Source organism: Emydura macquarii, unplaced genomic scaffold (genome assembly GCF_026122565.2).
Source record: "Emydura macquarii macquarii isolate MOO-44397 ecotype Brisbane River unplaced genomic scaffold, CSIRO-AGI_Emac_v2 contig_3530, whole genome shotgun sequence".
NCBI lineage: Eukaryota > Metazoa > Chordata > Testudines > Chelidae > Emydura > Emydura macquarii.
Genome location: NW_027133667.1, coordinates 8,343,401 through 8,364,509, shown reverse-complemented (window position 1 = coordinate 8,364,509; position 21,109 = coordinate 8,343,401). Strand labels below are relative to the sequence as shown.

At 42.9% G+C, this 21,109-nt stretch overlaps 1 protein-coding gene across 1 annotated transcript in view; it reads right to left on the bottom strand.

The window, feature by feature from the left end:
* OVCH1 (ovochymase 1) overlaps positions 1 to 21,109 on the bottom strand; it is a 48,229-nt gene that overhangs the window by 13,898 nt on the left and 13,222 nt on the right. The window contains exons 10-22 of the mRNA XM_067536275.1: positions 20,565 to 20,698; positions 19,524 to 19,664; positions 19,216 to 19,346; positions 17,887 to 17,980; positions 14,863 to 14,991; positions 14,326 to 14,394; positions 13,551 to 13,731; positions 12,035 to 12,107; positions 10,780 to 10,975; positions 9,695 to 9,852; positions 8,132 to 8,288; positions 6,498 to 6,602; positions 3,047 to 3,268 (exon numbers count right to left, since the gene is read on the bottom strand). Coding sequence (XP_067392376.1) covers positions 3,047 to 3,268; positions 6,498 to 6,602; positions 8,132 to 8,288; positions 9,695 to 9,852; positions 10,780 to 10,975; positions 12,035 to 12,107; positions 13,551 to 13,731; positions 14,326 to 14,394; positions 14,863 to 14,991; positions 17,887 to 17,980; positions 19,216 to 19,346; positions 19,524 to 19,664; positions 20,565 to 20,698 — 1,790 coding nt within the window. The remainder of the gene's footprint in view (positions 1 to 3,046; positions 3,269 to 6,497; positions 6,603 to 8,131; positions 8,289 to 9,694; positions 9,853 to 10,779; positions 10,976 to 12,034; positions 12,108 to 13,550; positions 13,732 to 14,325; positions 14,395 to 14,862; positions 14,992 to 17,886; positions 17,981 to 19,215; positions 19,347 to 19,523; positions 19,665 to 20,564; positions 20,699 to 21,109) is intronic.

The following is a 21,109-nucleotide window of genomic DNA, read 5'->3' as shown; positions in this document are numbered from 1 at the left end:
GCTTACGTATAGAGTAGAACTCCATTATTATGCAATAACTTAAGAACAAGGTGGTAAACAGAACGGTCACCCTACATCCCACAGATTGTTGACAGCAGATGAACTGTTCACTTGCCATCCAGAGGGCTAGTTTGGATTAAAATGTGGGCTTCTACTGAGGGACACCCATTATGTGGGCCTCTGAATCTGAAACTGTTTTCAGAACCCCCTTTGCACTCCATCCTGTTTGGATCCTCTCATTCCCAATTGTTTGATTTCCCTTGTCTCCAGCTTTCCAGCATAAATGCACATGGGGCTAGAGGAATGTCTCAGCTCTGTCTGCTCAATGCAAGAAGCTGGAGAGAAGTCTGAAAATAGCTTTTATTTCAGGCATATCAGCAGTGGAGCATTGTTTACAATGAACGTGAATGGTCAATGCTGACTGCCAAGGGAACTGCAGGTTTCAAGGACAATAGAAAATTCCCCGATCTCAGGTCAATTTCCCTGCACTCCTTGTTCTGTTATGATTAATTACATCAACTGGTAACTACCACTATTTCCTCCTTGGGGCTTTTAGCCCCTCCTTTTCCTCAGGAACAGAAGTTGTCGGTCAGTCTGTGTGGGGGCATTGTTTTGTTTTAACCAATTAGAAAGGCTTTGATTTCCCCCAGCTTCAGCCTGCTGCTTGAACACCAAGCCCTCTCCTGAAACACTTACAATTAGCACTCCACTTCCTGTCCTACTCATAGCACATACGGCATGGGCAGGAGAGAACTAAAGCGGCTCCTTGGGGATGGAGCTGGCATTCAAACAGCAATGGGAGCACACTGCTTGCTAGTCACGGGCTTCTTCCTGACCCCTCACCCCCACCCACCACCACCAGCACAGAGCTTTTAAATAGAGAAAAAAAAAGCCATTCACCCACCCATCTCCACACAGGGAGTTCCAAGGTTCTTACCCTGATTTTCCCATCCCACATAGCAGCTCCAGTTCGGTTTTATTTACGGATGCATGGAATGTTGTGTCCCTGAGCTATAGCAGTGGGGTGGGGGGTTCTGTGGCCTGCAACGCGCAGGATGATCATGATGGTCCCTTCTGGCATTTAAGTCTATGAATCTGTTTCTAAATCTTTGCACCAAAATCAGTAAGACGGTGTTGAAGCTGGCACCTTTGCTTTCTTTTTGACCCTCCCTCTCCAGCCCTACTCTATACTTTCTGTAGATTTTAAGTATAGGCACAATATTAGCTCATTTGTTTATGTAGATCAGTTGCTCTCCCCCAGGGGGTCCAGAGGGTTGCAAGAGAATTGTGGGATCATAAGGCACTGAAAACTGTTAAAATCTAAAGTAAAGAAAGTTTGCCTCTCCCATCCCCACACCTCCTTACACTTGTCACTCTCTCAAAACAAGCACTTCAATATGTTTCTGTCTTCTGCTTTTGGGGCTCTATTAATGGGGGAGGAGAGAGAGTATTTTGAGTTATGTAGATGCCAAAAATAGGTTTCTTAGGGATCTCTCTTTATATAATGTAATGAGTAATGTGTTATGAGCTGGGTGAAACCTTGTTATGGGTTCAATTAAAATCCCATTGAAATCATGAACTCACCCAGCTATTAACAAGATTAAGACAAGAAGGTGCGTGAGAACCCATCTAGGGATTTTTAGCCGAGTTTTGTTTTGGTTAAGTGGGGGAAGGAAGATCACAAGACAACACACAGAGGGGAAGACCACCTGAAGGACCAGCTGAAAGCACAGTGGCTGACCCTGGAAAAAACCTGGGGATGTTTTTGCATCAGGGTGCAGGCTAAAAAAAGAGTGCTCTTGGTGCTTTGCTGTTCCCTACTATTTGGAGTCCCTCTGTATTCAGAGGCACAGGACTTTGTACAAAAAACGACCCACCTCCTTCCCTCTACCCCCCACACATATAGAGACCAGACTCAATCAATTTCTACTTCTAACTGGAACAGCCTTTTAGACCTCAGATTTTTGGCTAGTTGCTTGGGTCAAAAAAGGTAACAGCCTAATGCATATAATGTACTATGTCTGCACTACAGCAGTGTAGCTGCACTGATGCAGCGCGCCACTGTAGCACTTCCGGAGAAGACACTCTAAGCCAATGGAAGAGAGGTCTCCTGTCAGATTAATAACTGCTGCCTCCACGAGAAGTGGTAGCTAGGTCAGCGGGAGAAGTTTCCCACCTACGTAGTGCTGTCCACACCAGTGCCCAGGTGGGTAATTTATATTGCCCAGGGGTGTGGATTACTCACATACCTGACCAACGTAAAATTATACCGAAGTAATCTGTAGTGTAGACATCTTACTCATTACACTAGTATTCATGGTAACAACTGGTCTCTGCAACGTTCCCTTGTGCATTTTAACATAATACTGTCTCAAACAGCACTACGTTACAGTGCACTAGGAAACCTTTAGTGTACACCAGCGGGTCTACATGGATAATTAACACACATCAAACCCCTATAGTCTGCACTGCTACTCCATATAGACAAACCCTTAGATACAAGTAGCCATTTCCCATGTTTATTGAATAATGAAATCAGTGGGGATTTTTTTTTTTTGTTTTTAAATCAAGGGTGATTGATCAGTTACAAACTAAAATCAGAAGCCCTAATTATATAACCCTATTACCACCATTGATACAGTTGTTTCACTTTTGTAAGAAATGTAAGGGGGATTGTAAAATATTTTTACTTCAGATAAGAAAAACATCCCCTAAAAAAGTTGAGAAACAGGGATTTAGGCCGTAAAGTCTAATCTATAGTAACCCGGCAAATACTACACCATGATTTCCACACACGCTCCCTTGCCATATATACAGCTAGATTAAGGGCCTGACTCTCTGCTGGTTTAAACTGATGCACTGACTTCAGTGGAACTAAGCCAAGCATACAGCCAGTAGAGAACCTGGCCTTAAAATTTAGCTTAAAGTGAATTCAGCCTACAGTATGGCCCAATCACTCTCTGGACAGCAGCCAGCTTTGGAAAGAGATCATTGCACAGATGAGAACTCAAGAGTGCTGAAAAGTTTCAGTTAGAGGATTGATTACCTACTACTTTTCTTCCTCTTTGGCTCTCTTCATATATCCCTAGGAGCGCCACTTTGCAGTTCGGGGATGCTGGTATTGACAGATGCTTTACTGTGAGCTTTGCCATGCCTCTAGGGGACATTCTGAGCACCCAAGAGCACGTCAAGCTTCCCACGTAGCCTGATGAGCAAGGGGATGAGAAGAAACCTCTGGGCTCTTTTAAGTCCACTTCCGATGGACATTCTGCACAGAAGAACACATGCTGGTCACAGAAGCACTGAGAAAAGCTTTTATCGCTCTATAAATCCCATTAGTTATGTTTTAGATCAGACATCTGAAGAGGACAATATGGCCAATGGGAAACAGCTTGCTAGTACTTCACGTTACTGCTTCAGTCTTCTAGGCATCACTGGAACGTTGAGACCCAGGGCACTGAATGTTTCTCTAGTAACTTTCTTCTCTGACAGAGCAAGAACTTGCCTTACATTTGTGCAGTCCTCTGAAGCCAGTGGAAATGCATAGGTGTAACAGAGGGCCAAAAAAATCTTTGCTTCTCCCTAATTAAAGATATTTTATAGTTCATCATTTAATCATTCCCCAGGTCTCTAGTGCCTGGAATGAGGTACGTGAAATACTCGGATACAGACAAAAGGACGAGTTTTCAAATTTGTTCAGTGCTGAAAGGCAAGCACGAGGCTTTGCAGGAAGCTCCAGAAATCCAGCTACCGGAAGGAAGATGGGCAATATCCCAAAAGTGACTGTGCGCCTAGCCTTCCAGACCTTTAAGAAAGGAGACCAAGAGAGTCTGGATTTGCTAACAGCCAATGACCGAAGACAGCTGCCCGGGTGAACTGGGCATACAACGGGGAGAAATTTAAAGCTATCCAGCTTAAGTATTCACATATTAATTGATCTGACAATTTTCCAGTGTGATTCATTCTTTATCTGACACTGGTCTCTTACCAACCTGTCCAGCCTTGGGCAACAGGCTCAGTGAGTTATTGAATGTTCTTTGGGGAAACAAATAACCCTTTCCCTGTTTAGAAAGCACACAGATAAGGGCACATATGTTCTTCTAAAAGTGCTAACTGGTACCCATTCAGTGATAGTTTCAGCAAAGGTCAGGGATTTGAATGGCCATAGAGACTGAAATATCCCTACAGAATGGTGGCTCCAGGACAGTGGTGGTGGCTGGGGATGCTCTCACAGTTGCTGACCGTGCTGTACCTCTTCCATACAGAGAGCATCAGTTACCAACATAGCAACATCAGCATAGCAACATCAGCACTGACTTCATTTAATTTGGTCTTTTTCCATTTGGGAAATGCTGAATTTGATTTCTCCTCTCTGTGCATGAAGCACAAGCCAACACAGCTTTTTTTCTTGTGCCCTTATCTGTGTGCTTTCTAAACAGGGAAAGGGATATTTGTTTTCCCAAAGAACATTCAATAACTCACTGAGCCTGTTGCCCAGGGCTGGACAGGTTGGTAAGAGACCAATGTTCTTGTGTCTGCTCTCATCCACTCCATCCCCTACAAAAATATAGCAAAACATTCCCCATGGTCTCCTTCTCCAAGTACAGAGTCCTGACAGGTGGCGTTTTAAAGCACTCCCCTGACCCCCAAAGAAAGCGGTCCAAGGTTTATTCAATACAACATTCTGAAAGCAGACGGTGCTAAAAGGGCATTTTGCATCATGTATAAATGGGACTGTATTTGGAGCCAAAATATTTTAAACTACAACGGGCCTCTCTGAAATTCTTGCTGACTCAGGAGTGCCAAGTGTTAGTCCCAGTGGTATCACTTACTTTTCAGATCAGATTAAAAGGAAATTGTTTTCTGACTGGCAGTTATGCTAGTAGCATGGGGCTGGGAAGGGCACAAGATGGTGGCTGTTATCAAGTGGGTAAAAATAGTTTTCCTTACATTGCCACACCCTACAAACAGCAAGAAGGGTTTTGTTGTTTGTTTGTTTTTTGTGGGGGGGGGGGGAGGGGGGAGGAGGAGGAAGAGAGGGGAGGAGAGAGGGCCACAAGAAAAAGGCCACTGAGGAAAATAGCTTGTGGCTGATGGAATTCAAAAAACAAACAAATGAGTCGTGTTTGTTGCCCCCAGCTTAGACTTGTACAAATATAGATTCCCTTAGCTTGTCTGTACTAGGATGAGGGTTAAAAGAGGATTATTTGTATCTCACCCTATTGTGATGCTGGCTGGATTAGGGGAGCCATTTGTGATATTATTTAACATCACTATGTCAAAATCATAATAATTCATATGAGATATGCCGTGTCAGATACCGTTAGAAAGGCTATAATGTGATAAGTAAGATGTTTATATTCATGTGTTATATGGGTATTGGAAGTTATGGATATGTTGGATGTATCTGTATTTCAACTTGTTCTGTGTTTCTGGGTGACACCCCAGACAGGGTGGCTGCAGCACTAGCCTGCTTAATGCCCATTAAGGAATTTCAGAGGTACAATGGGCCAAGGGAGAGAAGCCAGGGCATACACCTGATGAGTCACCAAGACTTACTCATGTGACCATGGACTCCATCTTATTTGTGGAAATTTCCTCAAGCAGCATGGCAAAGGCCAAGGGACATAAAAGGCAGCTGCACCACATCCATTTTGTCTTCAGTCATTCAATCTTCACCTACCTCTGGATCAACTCATCTACAACTGAAGCTGTGAAACAAAGGACTGAGACCCATCCAGGTGCTGGATGTACTCCAGAGGGACAATACAAGCCTGCAAACTCCACAATTCTATTAGAAACCTGATATATATGGACTTTCAAATCAATTTGTATGTGTCCGATTGCTTTAATCATTTAACACTTCTCTTATAATTTCTTTCCTTTTATAATGAACCTTTAGTTTTAGTTACTAAAGAATTGGCTGGCAGCGTGGTGTTTTGGGTAAGATCTGAACTTCTATTGATCTGGTACTGTGGCTGACCCTTTGGGGTCAGAAGAACCTTTTTGGGTAAAGAGCAAAGAGTTTTAAATAACTGGTCTCTTTACTGGGCCTAGTGGCTGATTGGGAGCCAGAGACTGAAATGCAGTAAAGTGGGCTGTGTATATTTTTGTTTTGGCTTCTTGATAACCAATGTGGGGAATCAGAAGCATTGTTTGTGGCTGGTTGGGAAGTCTGACTTCAGTGTCATCCACCAGTGTTGGGAGAACCTGCTCTCCTTTGGCAGCCTGCCCTGCCCTTGGCATTTTCAGGTGGCTACCCTAGGCACGGCCGGGGTCACACCTAGGATTTCTCGTCACCAGGCAGTTCCAAGAAGTCCATGGTAATTACAAAGGTTTTGGCCTCTAAGAACTTTGGCAACGTTTGTATAGCTTGGCGCCCTGTACAGTATTACCCAACTGAATCTTAGCCCACCACCTTCCACAGGATACCGGGCATACCAGATAGACAGAAAAGCAGCACTATTAACCGAAGGTAGCTGCAAGAGAGGGTTTACCTTGTCCATGGGCAGCTCCTGTTAGCTTCGTAGGCAGTTTCATTGGCTGCTGTGTTAAGGTTTCATGTCCATTACTACTGACCAGCAGCGCACTCGGTTCAATCTCTGTAGAGAGAGGTACAACATGCCTATTACTAAGACAGTTGACTAAAGAATGTCCTGGGCTATGTATAATCTGTAGAAACACAGCTTTGTGGGAAGCCAGACAGTACCCATACACAGGATTAAGACATCCCATGAACAGTCTGATTGACCATAGCCTTGCTCATGAAGTGATAATGGAATGCTAAACCTTTCAGATGAAGCCATCTATACAGAGGCAGAAGTGGATATGAGCGAGCGATAGTAAAACCTCCACCATAGAAACTGATAAACAGGTAAAGATCTGTGCACTTCCATTCCTGAGACTGATTATCTTAGGGTCAACTCGTGAAAAAGCAATCTAGAGAAAGCTAATGGCCAACCACCATCGATACTAGATCTACCAATGTGGAAGAGATCTGTGGGAGCTGATTGACAACAGCTAGCAGCATGAACCACAGTGAACAATCCTGAGTTAGTAGTGACAGTTGTCAGAAGGCTCACGCCAAGTCCCTGCCTATGCTGAAATTTGTTTCTTCCTCATTAGAGTTAACGACAGGTCTAAAAATCTTACTTATTCGATGAGACAGCACTGGATGACGACTGCTCTCCGAAGCAGGCCACCAAGTGAATAGTTTTAACCCCTTATATTAGAAATCAGGATGGGGAACAGAGGTGCATTTGCTACCACTGCATTTCTGCTGGCAGACAATTTTTAAAATATATCTATACATAAAAGCAATGTGTGTGTTGAGTCACACACAGCTGTGGTATCAAAGGATTTTTCCTGCTAACCAAAGTAGGTTTTTGTTTTGCATCCTGATGAATTAACTCAAGATATAGAATGGTAATATCCCTTGCTCTGGGGAAGAAAGAAGTTGTTTGCTCTGTTTCAGTTAGGAAGACATCCCAATTCCACAGGCCTGGCAATTTGTGAGGATACCAAATAGGAAACCATGGCTGAACCCACACACACTGCCTTAAGACATTCTCTCTTTCACCTCTAAGTGTTCTTTGCACTGTAAAGAACATGCTCCACTTCCTTTGAGAGGAACATACTGTAATTTAGTCACTGTCTAGTGAGCTGTGTTGTTGACTATTCTTTCTATAGCACATACTCTGAAGTGTTCAAAATGCACTTGTCTAGAGTTTGATATTGGTGTATACTGGGGCGCATTGTATTTCATTTTGTACCTTTATCCCGGAAGTTCTGCATCTCCAAAATTGGGTTGATAGAAAAATTTTCATCCCAAAACAAGAAATGTTTGTTGAAAAAAGATCATTTGATTTAGAGCCAGCAAAATATTTACGCCAAAAAGTTCTGTAAATATTTTTTAAGCCAATGTTTTTACAGTTTTCGTGAAGTATGGGGTGTCAGGAAAAACAAAAAAAAAGTTACAGGAAATGTCAACCAAAACACTTGTCTATTTTCTCCCACATTTCCTGTGAAAACTAATGGTATTTTTCTATCAGCTCTACTCAAAATACTTTGAATACTTTCAGCAAGCTCTTTCTTTGGGATATGCACTGCTTAGAAACAAGAACATATTTACCTCTTATTGTGGATTTGATCCAATCCAGGAAGACCCTCACCCTTGTATAAACCCCTGGTTTCTTTGGCCTGGCACAACCAACACCCCAGCTGATGATGCCATAAAGAATAAATGGCTCTTTTTCATCATGGCAAACCAAGGGGCCACCAGAATCACCCTGAAAACACACAAGCAGAAGAAGGACCCCTTAGAATATTAGTAGAAACTTCCTGCACTCATTTGTCTTCTACACTCTTAGCCACAGAAGTGAAGAGCAGAGGAAGGGGAAGAGCGGTCACAGGCCACAGCTAAGAGGAAAAGTTTGAATAGGAGAACTGAGGGGTCCCAGCTCATGCTTCTGGTTTCTTAATCATGGACTGGGATGGCTAATTCAACAAATTATATTGTTTGTAAGGTAGTGTGTTCTACTAAATCCAGCCACATTTTATATGAAGATTCCATTTATAATCTGTATAACAAGATTACTCAAACCTAGAATCTTGTGACAGCCTGTAGAATCTGATGAAAAACAGCTACAATGACGGCTGTAGTTCTTTTTCTTTCGAATACCATCAGGTTCAATCAGCACTGGGTTTTGCAGTCTGTTACTGAACTTAAAAAAATTGACAGCCATTCTGACCTTACGAATGACACCTGTGTAGCGGCAACTTCTAGACCACTGTGATATAGGTAACAACCAATGACCACTGTTTCTCTACAGCTAATTTGCATGCATCAATTTCATTGGTTATGTGAGGGAGACTGCACAGACAGATTACTTGGCTCAACTGCCATACCTATGCAACAGCACAGGCCTTCAGCTACTAGTTTATCAAGGGTTAATAAAGATGACTAGATGTCACGTGATATAGATATAATAGGTGTTATGGAAGATTATAAGCAACCGATTGACCTGATGTGCTCTAGAACAGGTATTAAACGAATATAAAAAGTGAGACCCAGTGTTCTAATCTGGCTCTGCCGCCTATTCGCTGGGTGGCTTTTAACAAATGAGGAAACAAACTTTTCTCTACTGTAAGGCAGATGAGTAAGTACTGTCCATGAGGCGGCTGTGAGGATTGATGTATTAGCATCTGCACAGTGCTTTGATCATCTGAAGCATTATAAAAATGCCAAGCACTGTTATAAATATTCGTTGTTTCTGTAATCTATATTAGGCCTGAGATGGGTTTCCAGCATGTTAGAGCTAGAATATTGCACTGGAATAGAGGATAGCATTCAGGAAATGTGAAAGGAAGAACATCCCAACACCCAGATTTATTCAGACTTGCTCACACTTACGGCTAAAATCCAAAATACATCAATGGTTGTTTTTGTCACTAAGCTTCTCCAGCTCCAGGTTTTACATTCATTTCTAGTTTGGACTATTTATGTTTATTGTTCTTTTGAGACTCTATGCATTGCCCATTCCAGCTATAGACAGTTATTGGGGGGAGTAGGAGGGTGCCTTGTAGGATTTGGTCTACTGGAGTTTTCCCAATGCATTCTACCACATTAACATACAGCAGAAAACAATCACCAAGACCCATCTTCAAATGGTACTTGCATTTAGTAGCAACTCACCTGGCAGGAATCCTGACCTCCAGAAGAAGCAAAACCAGCACAAAACATCCTAGCTGTGATCCCTCCGGGGTGATTAAAATAGTAATTTCTCTCACAGACTTCACTCTCAAGTATGGGGACTTGTGTCTGCTGTAGTCGACTAGCAAGGTTCCCGTCTGCTGGAGAGCAAAATTGGCAGAGGAATATTTATCACATTGTAAATTGTTTGCAGGGCTAAAGAGCCTTCTGGGAATGTAAAACTGGGGATGCAAACCAACAGAAAGAAAATTCTGCTTTAAAAAAAACAAACACACCACACATTTCACCATATCCCCATGCTAAGAGCAACAATTCTGACCCAACCAGGCTGCTGAGTAGGAGAACTGGACTTTCCTCCAGGTTGTCTGACCCCTCTGGTTATGCTATACTATTGGGTCACTGCTGCCATGTAATGATGCAGGCTGGTGCCTGTAGGCATGTCAGACTGTGTAGGATCCCCTTTGCCAACAGTACAGTCAATTCAGAGCAGAAATAGATGCTCAATTTGGCTTTGTCCAGCAACTGGTCTCAAACACAGCTCCAGCTGGAAAAAGTTAACATTTTAGCCATCATCTCCCCAGCCTATGCAAATTTTCTCTCTGCATGAACACACCTCTTGTTTATGAGCCTCTCCTCAGTGCTCTGATCATATAACCCTTCGATGGTTTGTGAGGCTTTTAAAACGTCTTCAGTTAAACGCAATTTCCCCACCCCTTATGAATCAGAAAGTAAGACCCAGAACATAAAAGCAAAAATCATGGGAGATTTAATTAAGAGCAACTGTTAGGCCTGCCAGCTTGGACAGTCTAATCAGATCTAGACAACTGCAAATCAGCCAGCCCATAAACATGGAAGAAATGTATCTATTTGCAAACCCAGTGATAGCAGAAAGCTCCCAAATGCTAGACTCACCTGGGTACAGGAAAAGCTGTGGATCTTTCCACCTACTCCCCACCCAGCACAGTGCTCAGCACACCTTACAATGATACTAAGAGATGCAGGTCAGAGAGAATCTTCACAGGCATTCCCATCTTATTTGCCCATTAAGAGAAGAACAGAATACATACCTTCTTGGGTGCTCCCCCATCCAGTCATGGTGCACAGAACAGAGGAAGATAATGGTTCTGTGCTGTTGGGCAAACATATTGGCCTCACAACAGTGTTATACTCCAGAGGGACATCCAATTGGATCAGTGCAATATCAGAATCATAGCTCACTATATCAAAGTCAGGGTGTACCAAAATAGTTTTCACCCTTCTCACCTGTACCAAACAAGATCAAACATTAATAAAGCAAAATGATGAGATGAAAGAGGTTGGACTAGGGAAGATACAACTGAACCCATCTCCCTTTAAGGTCTATTTTCAAAATATACTTTGGAAGAGGGACAAATTGGTGTCATGCTAAAGAAGAGACAAAACAGATTAAGACAGGGAAGTTTCAGGACTCTGGAGGTCAGTTACGCATAACTCCCAACCCTTGGTTACAGATGGACCCAAAAATGGAAGAGATCATATTAAAATCCCCTGAATTTAGGAGTGGGGATTGTATTTCATTTTGCAAATCTAAGCTGATAAGTTTTTGCAGAAGACCAATACGAACTACCCCTGTGCTTTCCCCCCCCTTGACTCCATTTCATGCATAGAAAGGCATTGGTCAACAAGTGATTCTGTGGGGAGATATATTGTCCAACACTCAGGCCATGTCAACACTTACAAGCTTGCAGCGGCACAGCTGTACTGCAACAGCTGTGCTACTGTAAGAGTATTCATGTAACTGTGTTATGCAGATGGAGAGAGCTCTCCTGTTGACATAATAAAATCAGCTCAATGAGTGGCAGTAGTTATGTCAGTGGAGAGCGTCTCCCACTGAAACAGCGCCGTGCACACGAGCGCTTATGCTGACAAAACTTATGTCGCTCAAGAGGTATGTTTTTTCACACCCCTGAGCAACAGAAGTTTTACTGACATAAGTGCTAATGTAGACATGGCCTAAGGCAGCAAGATGCTGAAAGCACTAAGGCTTTTATTTTGCCATCTACTAGAGTCAAAGAAAAAAAAAAAAAAAGAAAACAAATAAGAGATACTAACAAGAGAAAGCCATAAAAGGTATCACCATGGGTTAAATTTCCTGTGAAAGACCACAGACTATTTTGTTTCAAATCCTCTTTCCCTTCCTCACCCAAGACACCCTCCTCTCTTTGGAGATTTCATCTGATTTGTTAGCACTGGGTTTTATCTAGTGCACACTGATCTATAACAAAAAGCAGGGAAGAGGCATCAACACAATCCACATTTTAGATTGTTTTGCTTAGTCTCTACCTGTTCTGTTGACTCCTTCAGGGTTCTATCATGGTCTCCCACAATGACAGTCCAATGGAGTGGTTTGTTTGTTCTGTAAAATGGAAAGAACGGCATTGAATCTGTGCATAATCATCCTTACATATTCCTTATTCAGCATACTGAGCACCGTTGGCTTGGTCTTCAGTGGCAGTTTAACTAATCACCTATCCCCGGGACTGATGAGTCAGAGTTTTGCTGTGACAAAGTCTTCTACAAGTGGAAGCTGTTGAAATACACCATGAGCTTCATATCTTCTTTCAAGACTTGTCAGTTTTTAAGGACTGAGCCTGGTAGCTTGAATGAAGATATGACGCTCATGGCAGAATACTGTAGTCAATGGCACCTGCAGTCGAGCTTTTCTAAGACCATTTCTAGTGTATTCCATCTGCATAATACAAGTGAATGCCACGAGTTAAACATCTTCCTCAGCGGCCAACGCCTGTAGCATGATCCAAGCCCAGTTTACCTTGGTGTGACATTGGATTGATCATTAGCTACCGCAACCACTTGAGGAAGGTGGCAGCCAGAGTCAGCACTCGGAACAACCTGCTGAGAAAATTAGCCAGCTCAACCTGGGATGCAAGTATCCGGATGCTAAGATAATCAGCCCTTGCCCTCTGCTATTCAACTATTCAGACTCCTGTCTGGTGTCGCTCATCTCACACGAGGCTGGTTGACGTAGACCTTAACAAAGATATGGTTGTTGTTACCCGGACTTCATGGGCAATTCTGTTGCCATGGCTACCGATATTTAGCAGCATAGCAGTGGGCCATATTCGCTGTGAGAAGGCCTGTCATGCTGCTGGCTAAGATCCGTGAGAATAGTGGCCTGTCATTGTATGCAAACCTCTTCGACCACCCACCAGGTCGCCCAGCCTCTAGATGCCGTTTATGGTCATTTATGCCACCACAGGACAGGACAGTGGAATCTTCTTGGCGCAATGAGTGGTGAGGATGACAGTCGTTAATCACTCTCTCATCACTGACCCACCCATCTGTCCACCAGGTTCTGAACTGCCAAGGCACCCGTGGTCATCTCTGACCTGGTTTCGAACAGGACAGGGCAACTGTACGGCCACTCTTTTTAAATGGAGTTTTTTCCAGTGACCAGTGATGCAGCTGCGACCAACTTCAGACTATGTTGCAAATCACTGCTGAGTGACTGCTGGACCTATTTAAACGGCAAGCTTTGGCTTGGCACCTGGCTCATGCTGATGTCATTAAATGGCTGGGCACATTGCACGTACACGGATGATGACCAAGTCAAATTTCATGCGACTTCCCCCCCCACACACACAAACGGAGTCAACATTGTCCAAAGGAAAAGGCTAAAATAACAGCCTTGGAAACAAGCAAAAGAGAGCTCTGTAAGTGGGCGTGTGGGCACTTTTCAGCACTGTTTCTCTATCCTAGAGGAGGGGACATACGGCTTTTTGGACGATGTATTTGTGCATGTAGAAACACAGGGAAGCATTTGCCAGACAGATTTACTCACGACTGTACACAGTGGGCTGCTGTGAGTACCCATGTTGGACTGATGACCACACCACCACACTGGTGGTCACCCAGAAATTGCAAGCCTGCCTGCCAAGGCCAGCAATGGGGACATGCTTCTTCTCCCCCGACAACACGTCTGAACAGCCACTGGGGACTAAACGGGGCAAAGCCGCAGACATCTGCAACACAACAGCCAGAAGGCTAATGAGTGACACACTGACTTACAGGACTGTTTCTTCCTTTACATCTATCACATTAGTTTCATTTGCAACTAAGACCACAAAGCAGAGACAGACCAAAGAGGCAGAACAAACAGCTCCCTTTGTAGGGGGTAGCATCTGGGTGTTGTAACTTATTTTGACCAGAAGAAATGCAAGCTTGAGAAGTTGAATCCTGGAGAGAGGTTCCATATTACACCTCAAAGAAGAAATGAAACCCAGACATAGATCATAGTACTGTATCTTTCTCCCATCCTATAAATGTGCCACAATTCCAAGCTTTCCCTCCCCCAATCCATGTTAGAAAGAATTAAACTAGATAATGGGGCACTGCTTGGGCACAACCACTGGACGTTATATGGGCATTTCCTCTAATTCTTCAGCGCAGTATGCTTTATACCTCCTTACCATATATACCTTAAATCCCGACCTTGAAATCCTATATCCCATGTTCATCTACATCACTGCCTAAGTCTATTTCCAAAGGATCCTCTGGCTATAAGACAGGAAGAACTACTGACACAGCCCATTACAATGGTTTTGTTACCAGCTTACCTAAAGGGATATTTTTTGGAGTGGATGTTTGTAGAACAGTTGGTTCTGCAAGTTCTGTTTCAGCTTCTTCTGCAAAAGACAGAATAAATGGAAACTATAGTTAACTCTCAAAGCAGAAGTCATAACTCCACTTCCTCCCTCCAGCACCCCAGTCCTGTAGGAGGAATATTATTTGACTCCTATATGTTAGCACCTGGCATACAAGAGAGCAAAGGCAGAAAGGAACGTAGTTATTCAGGGGACTGTTACAGGAGCGGGCGAGGGAACATGGGGGTGATGGGACAGCAGTCCCTGGATGGAATGCTTCTAGAAGTATTTCAGAATGCCACAGAGTCTGCCAGTTTCAGGCAACAAACAAGAGTCATAGTCCTATCAGTATTCTCAATGTGGGAATTCAGATTCATTTCCATTGTTGAACGGACTGAATTCTGCCAGTAGAAGCTGTTCCATCTTGCACTGCCCTGGCATAGTGAAAAGGGGATTATTTCAAAAATAAGAACAGACATTGCTGCGCATAACAAAGGTCTTTCTACCAACCTGAAGGAACAAAGGTGAATCTGGCTTTAAATCCCCTGAAGTTGTTCTCCCCATCACTTTCAAAATGTATCAACATGTCATTGCCAGGGCTCAGAATTGGGCCGGGGGTTGAGAACCCACACAGATTGGCTGTAAGAAAAAACAAGACCCCCCCAAGTTTTTAAAGTTCAGAACATCACTTTAAATTCACTTCCAGCTTTGCTAAGCTACATCCACAGGAGGAAAAACCAAACAGGGATTTGTAATTTTCACTTTGCTCAAAAAGTGATTGTGTCCTAGTTTTCCCACCATGGGAACTAAACTAACAAAAAACAAAGTTTGCTGCTGCATAAGTGCCTCCCACCAAAGGAGCCTCTTATAAGACCTGCATGTGCCATCCATATACGAGGTGCACTCGATGCCTTTTAAACTAGCACACACGTCAGACACCATTTTGAAGTCCTGGAGCAGAACCAGCTGCTCACCTTCTTTCTCTGTGCCTATATAAAGCAACCAGTCTTTATAGAATCTGGCTGTTAATTAGAGCTGGTTGGAAATTTTCCACTGAAAGATATTCCAGCAGAACATGCCATTTCTACAAGAAAATTAAAAAATTTTGTATGGGAAATTTTACTGGAAATTCTGGATTTTCTGCAGGAAAATCTAAATGAGAGCTCCTGGAGCAGCCAGGATCACTGTAGGAGGAGACTGGCAACCTGGGGACAAAAGCTGAAAAGTTCTATTTTGGTTCTCCCAAAATGGAATAAAAAAATAGAATATATCTCCCTTGACATTTATTTCAATCTGACATTTTGTCCTGATTCAGAATGAAAACATTTTCAAGACTTCAAAATTTGTTGTGGTAGCGAACTTCTGTTTTCTGGCCCACTCTAATGCTAATATTTATTTTTAAATGTATATATCACATTAAAAACATGTGAAATAGGACAGCCAGCAGGTTGCAGATCAGGAAAAACAGAAGAGAATTGGCTTGCCCAAAGCCAAGTGGCAAAGCCAGGATCATAATTCAGAATTTCTTGCCTCCTGGCTTGTGTCTCATTCCTCCACACTAAACATCCTCCCATTGTGCTAGTTTCCCTCCATCCTCCTTGAGACTAGTACAAGTCTGCAGTCCAAAAATTGCCCTGAAATTCTGTAGTGTCTCTCCCACTTTGCGTAGAATTATTTTTCTTTTTCAAAATGGAAACAGGATTCAGTGAACTGTGTTCTAACTAGCGCTGCATGGAGAGAAAAGTTTCATTTCTCAAAAGGATTGAGATTTTGAAGTCTAGCTTCATTTCTATTTTGAACAAAACCTCAACATTTCAAAATTCTCAAACAAGAATTCTGAATTGAAAATTTAAGGGTGAAATGATCACAATATTGTTGCAGCCGTGCTGCTTCCAGGATAGTGGGGAGATAAGATGGGGGGGGGGGGTTGTATCTTTTATTGGATCGACTTCAGTTGGTGAAAGAGAAGCTGTCTATGTGAAGAACTTGTGTAGCTTGAAAGCTAGATCCAAGAAGCTGGTCCAATAAAGGATATCACCTCACCCACTTCATCTCTCAGCAGGAGATATAAACAAACTAAACAAACTGGAGGATTGTGCCGAAAGAAATCTGATGAGGTTCAACTAGGACAAGTGCAGAGTCCTGCACCTAGATGGAAGAATCCCATGCACAGCTACAGACTGGGGACCGACGAGCTAGGCAGCAGTTCTGCAGAAAAGGACCTGGGGGTTACGGTGGATAAGAAGCTGGATATGAGTCAGCAGTGTGCCCTGGTTGCCAAGAAGGCTAATAGCATATTGGGCTTCATTAGTAGGAGCATTGCCAGCAGATCATGGGAAGTGATCACTCCCCTCTATTCGGCATTGGTGAGGCCGCATTTGGAGTACTGTGTCCAGTTTTGGGCTCCCCACTACAACAAGGATGTGGAGAAGTTAGAGAGAGTCCAGCGGAGGGCAACAAAAATGATTAGGGGTCTGGAGCACAAGACTTATGAGGAGAGGCTGAAGGAACTAGGCTTGTTCAGTCTACTGAAGAGAAGAATGAGGGGGGATTTGATAGCAGCCTTTAACTACCTGAAAGTGGGTTCCAGGGAGGATGGAGCTAGGCTGTTCTCAGTGGTGGCAGATGACAGAACAAGGAGCAATGTTCTCAAGTTGCAGGGCAGGGAGGTCTAGGTTGGACATTAGGAAAAAGTTTTTCACTAGGAGGGTGGTGAAGCACTGGAATAGGTTACCTAGGAAGGTGGTGGAATCTCCATCCTTAGAGGTTTTTAACCTGCAGCTTGACAAAACCCTCGCTGGGATTATTTAGCTGAGGTTAGTCCTGCTCTGAGCAGGGGGTTGGACTAGATGATCTCCTGAGGTCCCTTCCAACTCTATGATTCTATGATTTTGATTTACACTTTTAGAATTTTTTGGAATATAAAATATAAAATAAAGATTCTAAACAAAAAGGTTTCATTTCAGTACAGGTAGGTTCTCTTTCTCCCCGGATTTTGTTATGAAACAAAGTCCAGAAAAATTGGCTAGATTTCCATGGGTGTTTTAATTTTGTCGGACCTGCATAGTTCAGCAGAATATGGGTCTGTCAAAGTTTCCCTGATCAGCCTCAATTGTTACCTTCTTTTAAGGCAACAAAGCAGCTGGAAACAAAGTGGAGAACCAGCATCATGGACTGCAAGGTGCCAAGCACCCTGTCCCCATCCAGCAAAGCACTAGAGCATATACTTCAGTGCTTTGCACCTTTCAGGATTAAACCCAAACCACCAGTCAGCTCTCTGCAGTCCACCAGGAAGAACTCCATGGACCAGGGTTTGGGAACCACTGTGGCATCGGAACACCCTACTGTAATGTAAAGTGCAAGGAGGAGGAGTTAAGGTGGCTGTCGGAAGCTTCATTTTGCATTTCCTGACTAAAGTGGTTTAATTGTGACGTTTAAGTGTCATTAGTGCAGAATGTATTCTTTTGGCAGCAAGCTAATTAAGTCATTTCTGTAAAGGATCCTAAGTGCGAGACTGAAACAATTCATGGTTACCCAGTCGGTGCTCATCTTCCGGGTCACTGTAAATGACAACTGCATCATAGATGCAGCCCTCACTGAATTCAACAGCAAAGTCTTCGAACTCCAGCTGGAAAGAGAAGACAAAGAAAAAACAAAACAAGAAAAAAAAAAAAAAGGATCTTTTTTTTTACCCTGTTTATAAACAAAATGTTAACTCGAAATTTAACTGAGTCTTAGTCATTATCAAGATTGGACAAACATTTAAAGAGCCTTAATCCTGTAACTAGTGCACTCCAAAATAAGGTTAAATGACACATGGACTCTAAATCAAAGTTCACTGTTTACTTTGAGTACTTTTTAGTGGATCCACCATGTAGCGGACCTCAGCTTGTCTGTTTCTGGCCAGGTGTTGCTTTCTATGATGAGCAAAAAGCTGAAGAGCTTACAGAGGCTAAACCACAGAGGTGGGTTTAAGTCGAAATCATCATCATTTTTTGAAGTTTTTAAATCCAAGCCTACATTCTTACTCGAAAACTGTCACATTGGATGATGACCCTTTAAGAATCCAAACCACAGTTGGCTGCCATTTTGATTCTGAAACACTCAGCAGCAACAATAGCATTGCCTGTATAAAAACATGTGGGTGAAGAGGAAAAAGTAACTGATGTCTTAATACAAACAGCAGATTACAGAAGTGTGAGCATTTTTTGCGAGATGAGCCCATGAGCAACAAACCCGCATGCACTTAGGTTTAATGACTCTTCACTTTTACAAGGCGGCAGCAGAGGAAAGACATTGCATTGGACAACAAAAATGAAATGACTGCATTGTATCTTTGTGTGAGGTTAGTCCAACAGGTAATCTCCCCTTTAGCTGGGGCAATTGCAATGACTACAGGAAGGGTGGGTGCCAAACCGCAACAGCAAAATGGGATGCTGGAAGTGACCGATCACCACATATGATGGTCCCAACTACTGCTTGCTTAGCACAGTGCCATTTTGGGTGTTTAACACTCTTGTGGAAGAGGGGGACTGGAGAGAGAGCAAGGAGGGCAGGTTATCAGGTTCCCTTCCCAGACCTACTGAAAACTTGCACCCTCTTTCCCATTAGTGTAACTGTATCTTGGAAAAGGCTGGTACCAACCAGCTTCAAGCACCAAGAGCAGCAGCAGCTCAGTATGCCAGTTCATAAAAGGCTATAGGCACCATCTAATCAGTTAAAATATGCTCTGCAAGAAGCCTAACCTGAAAACCATACAACGTACAAGCTTGTGTACTGTGGATGTTTCTAGCAGGGTTTTATAGAATTGCTTCCCTGAGCAGTTAAGGGCAGAGGTTTAAGAGGGGCATCTCCCTTCATTACCTTTATGACATGCTCTACTGGGGCTTCAATGAACCAGTGGCATTTCATGTTACTGGGATACAAGCCAGGGTAATTAGCAGTATCAATCTTTCCTTCTTCCACCAGCACTGCAACACTTCCACAACCTGAACCTATAACATTAGATTTAAAAAAAATCAGATTTAATAACTAAGATTTTTTTTAAAAAAAAAAAAAAAAAAGCCACCACCACACACCCCAGGGATGGGTTTTTTTGTTTTTGTTTTTTTTTGGGGGGGGGGGGAGTCAGGTGGAAGAGAAGTATATACAAGTGGTATGTATGAAGTTACCTGCTTCAGATTCCTTATGTATAGCGGTGAAGGTGAATTCAAAACCACTGCCAGTGTTGCTTCCATCAGAAACGAGTGTAACTATTGCTCGGTTGGAGTCTATCAGCAGGGGGGCTGGTAACACATCCCCACAGATTTTACCTACAGGGAAAAGGTTAGACTCATTTTTTAGGATGATAGAGCACACATATACTTCGTTAGACAGCTTTCAGTTTCAGATTCATTGACTTGTACACAGTACTGGAAAGTAACGTATTCCAGTACAGACTCTGAGAAGACTATTCTAGCATCAGTTTCAGTTGCCCATAAGGTAAAATATTGGGAGATAGAGCTGCGTCCAAAACCACCACATTGGCAATTCATCTCACGGTTGAATGGTGGGACAGTAAATAGTACTAGTGGCTATGTGCCAGTAGCGTATAGAAGGAACAAATAGTCACATGAAATATTTATTCCTTAGCAACAGTATCAAGAATAGATAATAAATTTAGACTATAAGGGAAAAGTACCCTGTCATTATTTATCCATAAAGCAACAGACATTTATTGTGCTGTATACATAAAAAGTTTGAGTAAACAAGATTTTTCAGCTAGTCAAAATTAGGTCTTTATCTGGCTTGTTCTGCTTTATACCATTGCCACAGACTATCCTCCAATAAAGACTACAGCATCAGAAACTGGCTGGCAGTTTTGTTAATAGGAGACCAAGCAGAGGACACTTCAGGTAAATGGGGCTAGAAGAAATAAAAACTTGTATAAAAAACAAAGGCAGAAATAGGGGTTTGAAGACACAGTGAAGCAACATGACATTTTTAAAGAGACAGTTTTCAGACCATAGTCAGAGGACATGACTATCTACCTTTCCCCCCCAACCTCCTTACTTAGCTGTGCTTTGACAGCTTCAGTGCTAGGGCAGATGACAATGAAAGGTTCCTTGATTTGTAACTATAAGGCATGAAAGGGCTTTAACACCACCAATGCTCCCAATTCATATTGCTGATTGCCCGCCACGCCAAGTATTGAAACGAGACATTCCACATACCTATTCGCTCTCTCTTGCTCGAATAGAAGGACACGTAGTCATGGTCACATGTGATTTGGCTCTCTATGTCTAATCTGGTGAACTGAATCAATATGATCTTATCTTCTGGCACAATTATATTCCACATGCACAGGCTTGAAACAAAGAAACAATTAAGTCAGAGAACAGAGCCAGGGCTAGAGCGAAATGCATGTTACTGCACTCATCCTTCCCAAGCACCTCTAGGGGGTGAGGGAGGTGCTGGAGTACCAGAGGGAGATTAAGACACCAAGGACAGAGCACGTGGTCATAAAGCAAGTAGTTTATGCTTCATCAGTGAGGAGTTTAGCGTCTGCCCAGAACTGTCACTTTCCTTCTTCACTCTGCCCTGCATCTTTAACTAGTCACCCACTTCAACTTGGTGTGGCCTCAACTTTAAGTGCACAAGAGTTTTCTTAAAACCCTGTAAGCTTGCTCCAGGTGTGTTGCCACAACACTAACCTAGGTAAATTCACGGGTTTGGCAATACGCCTTCCCCATCTATGGATGGATAATGTTTAAGCCAT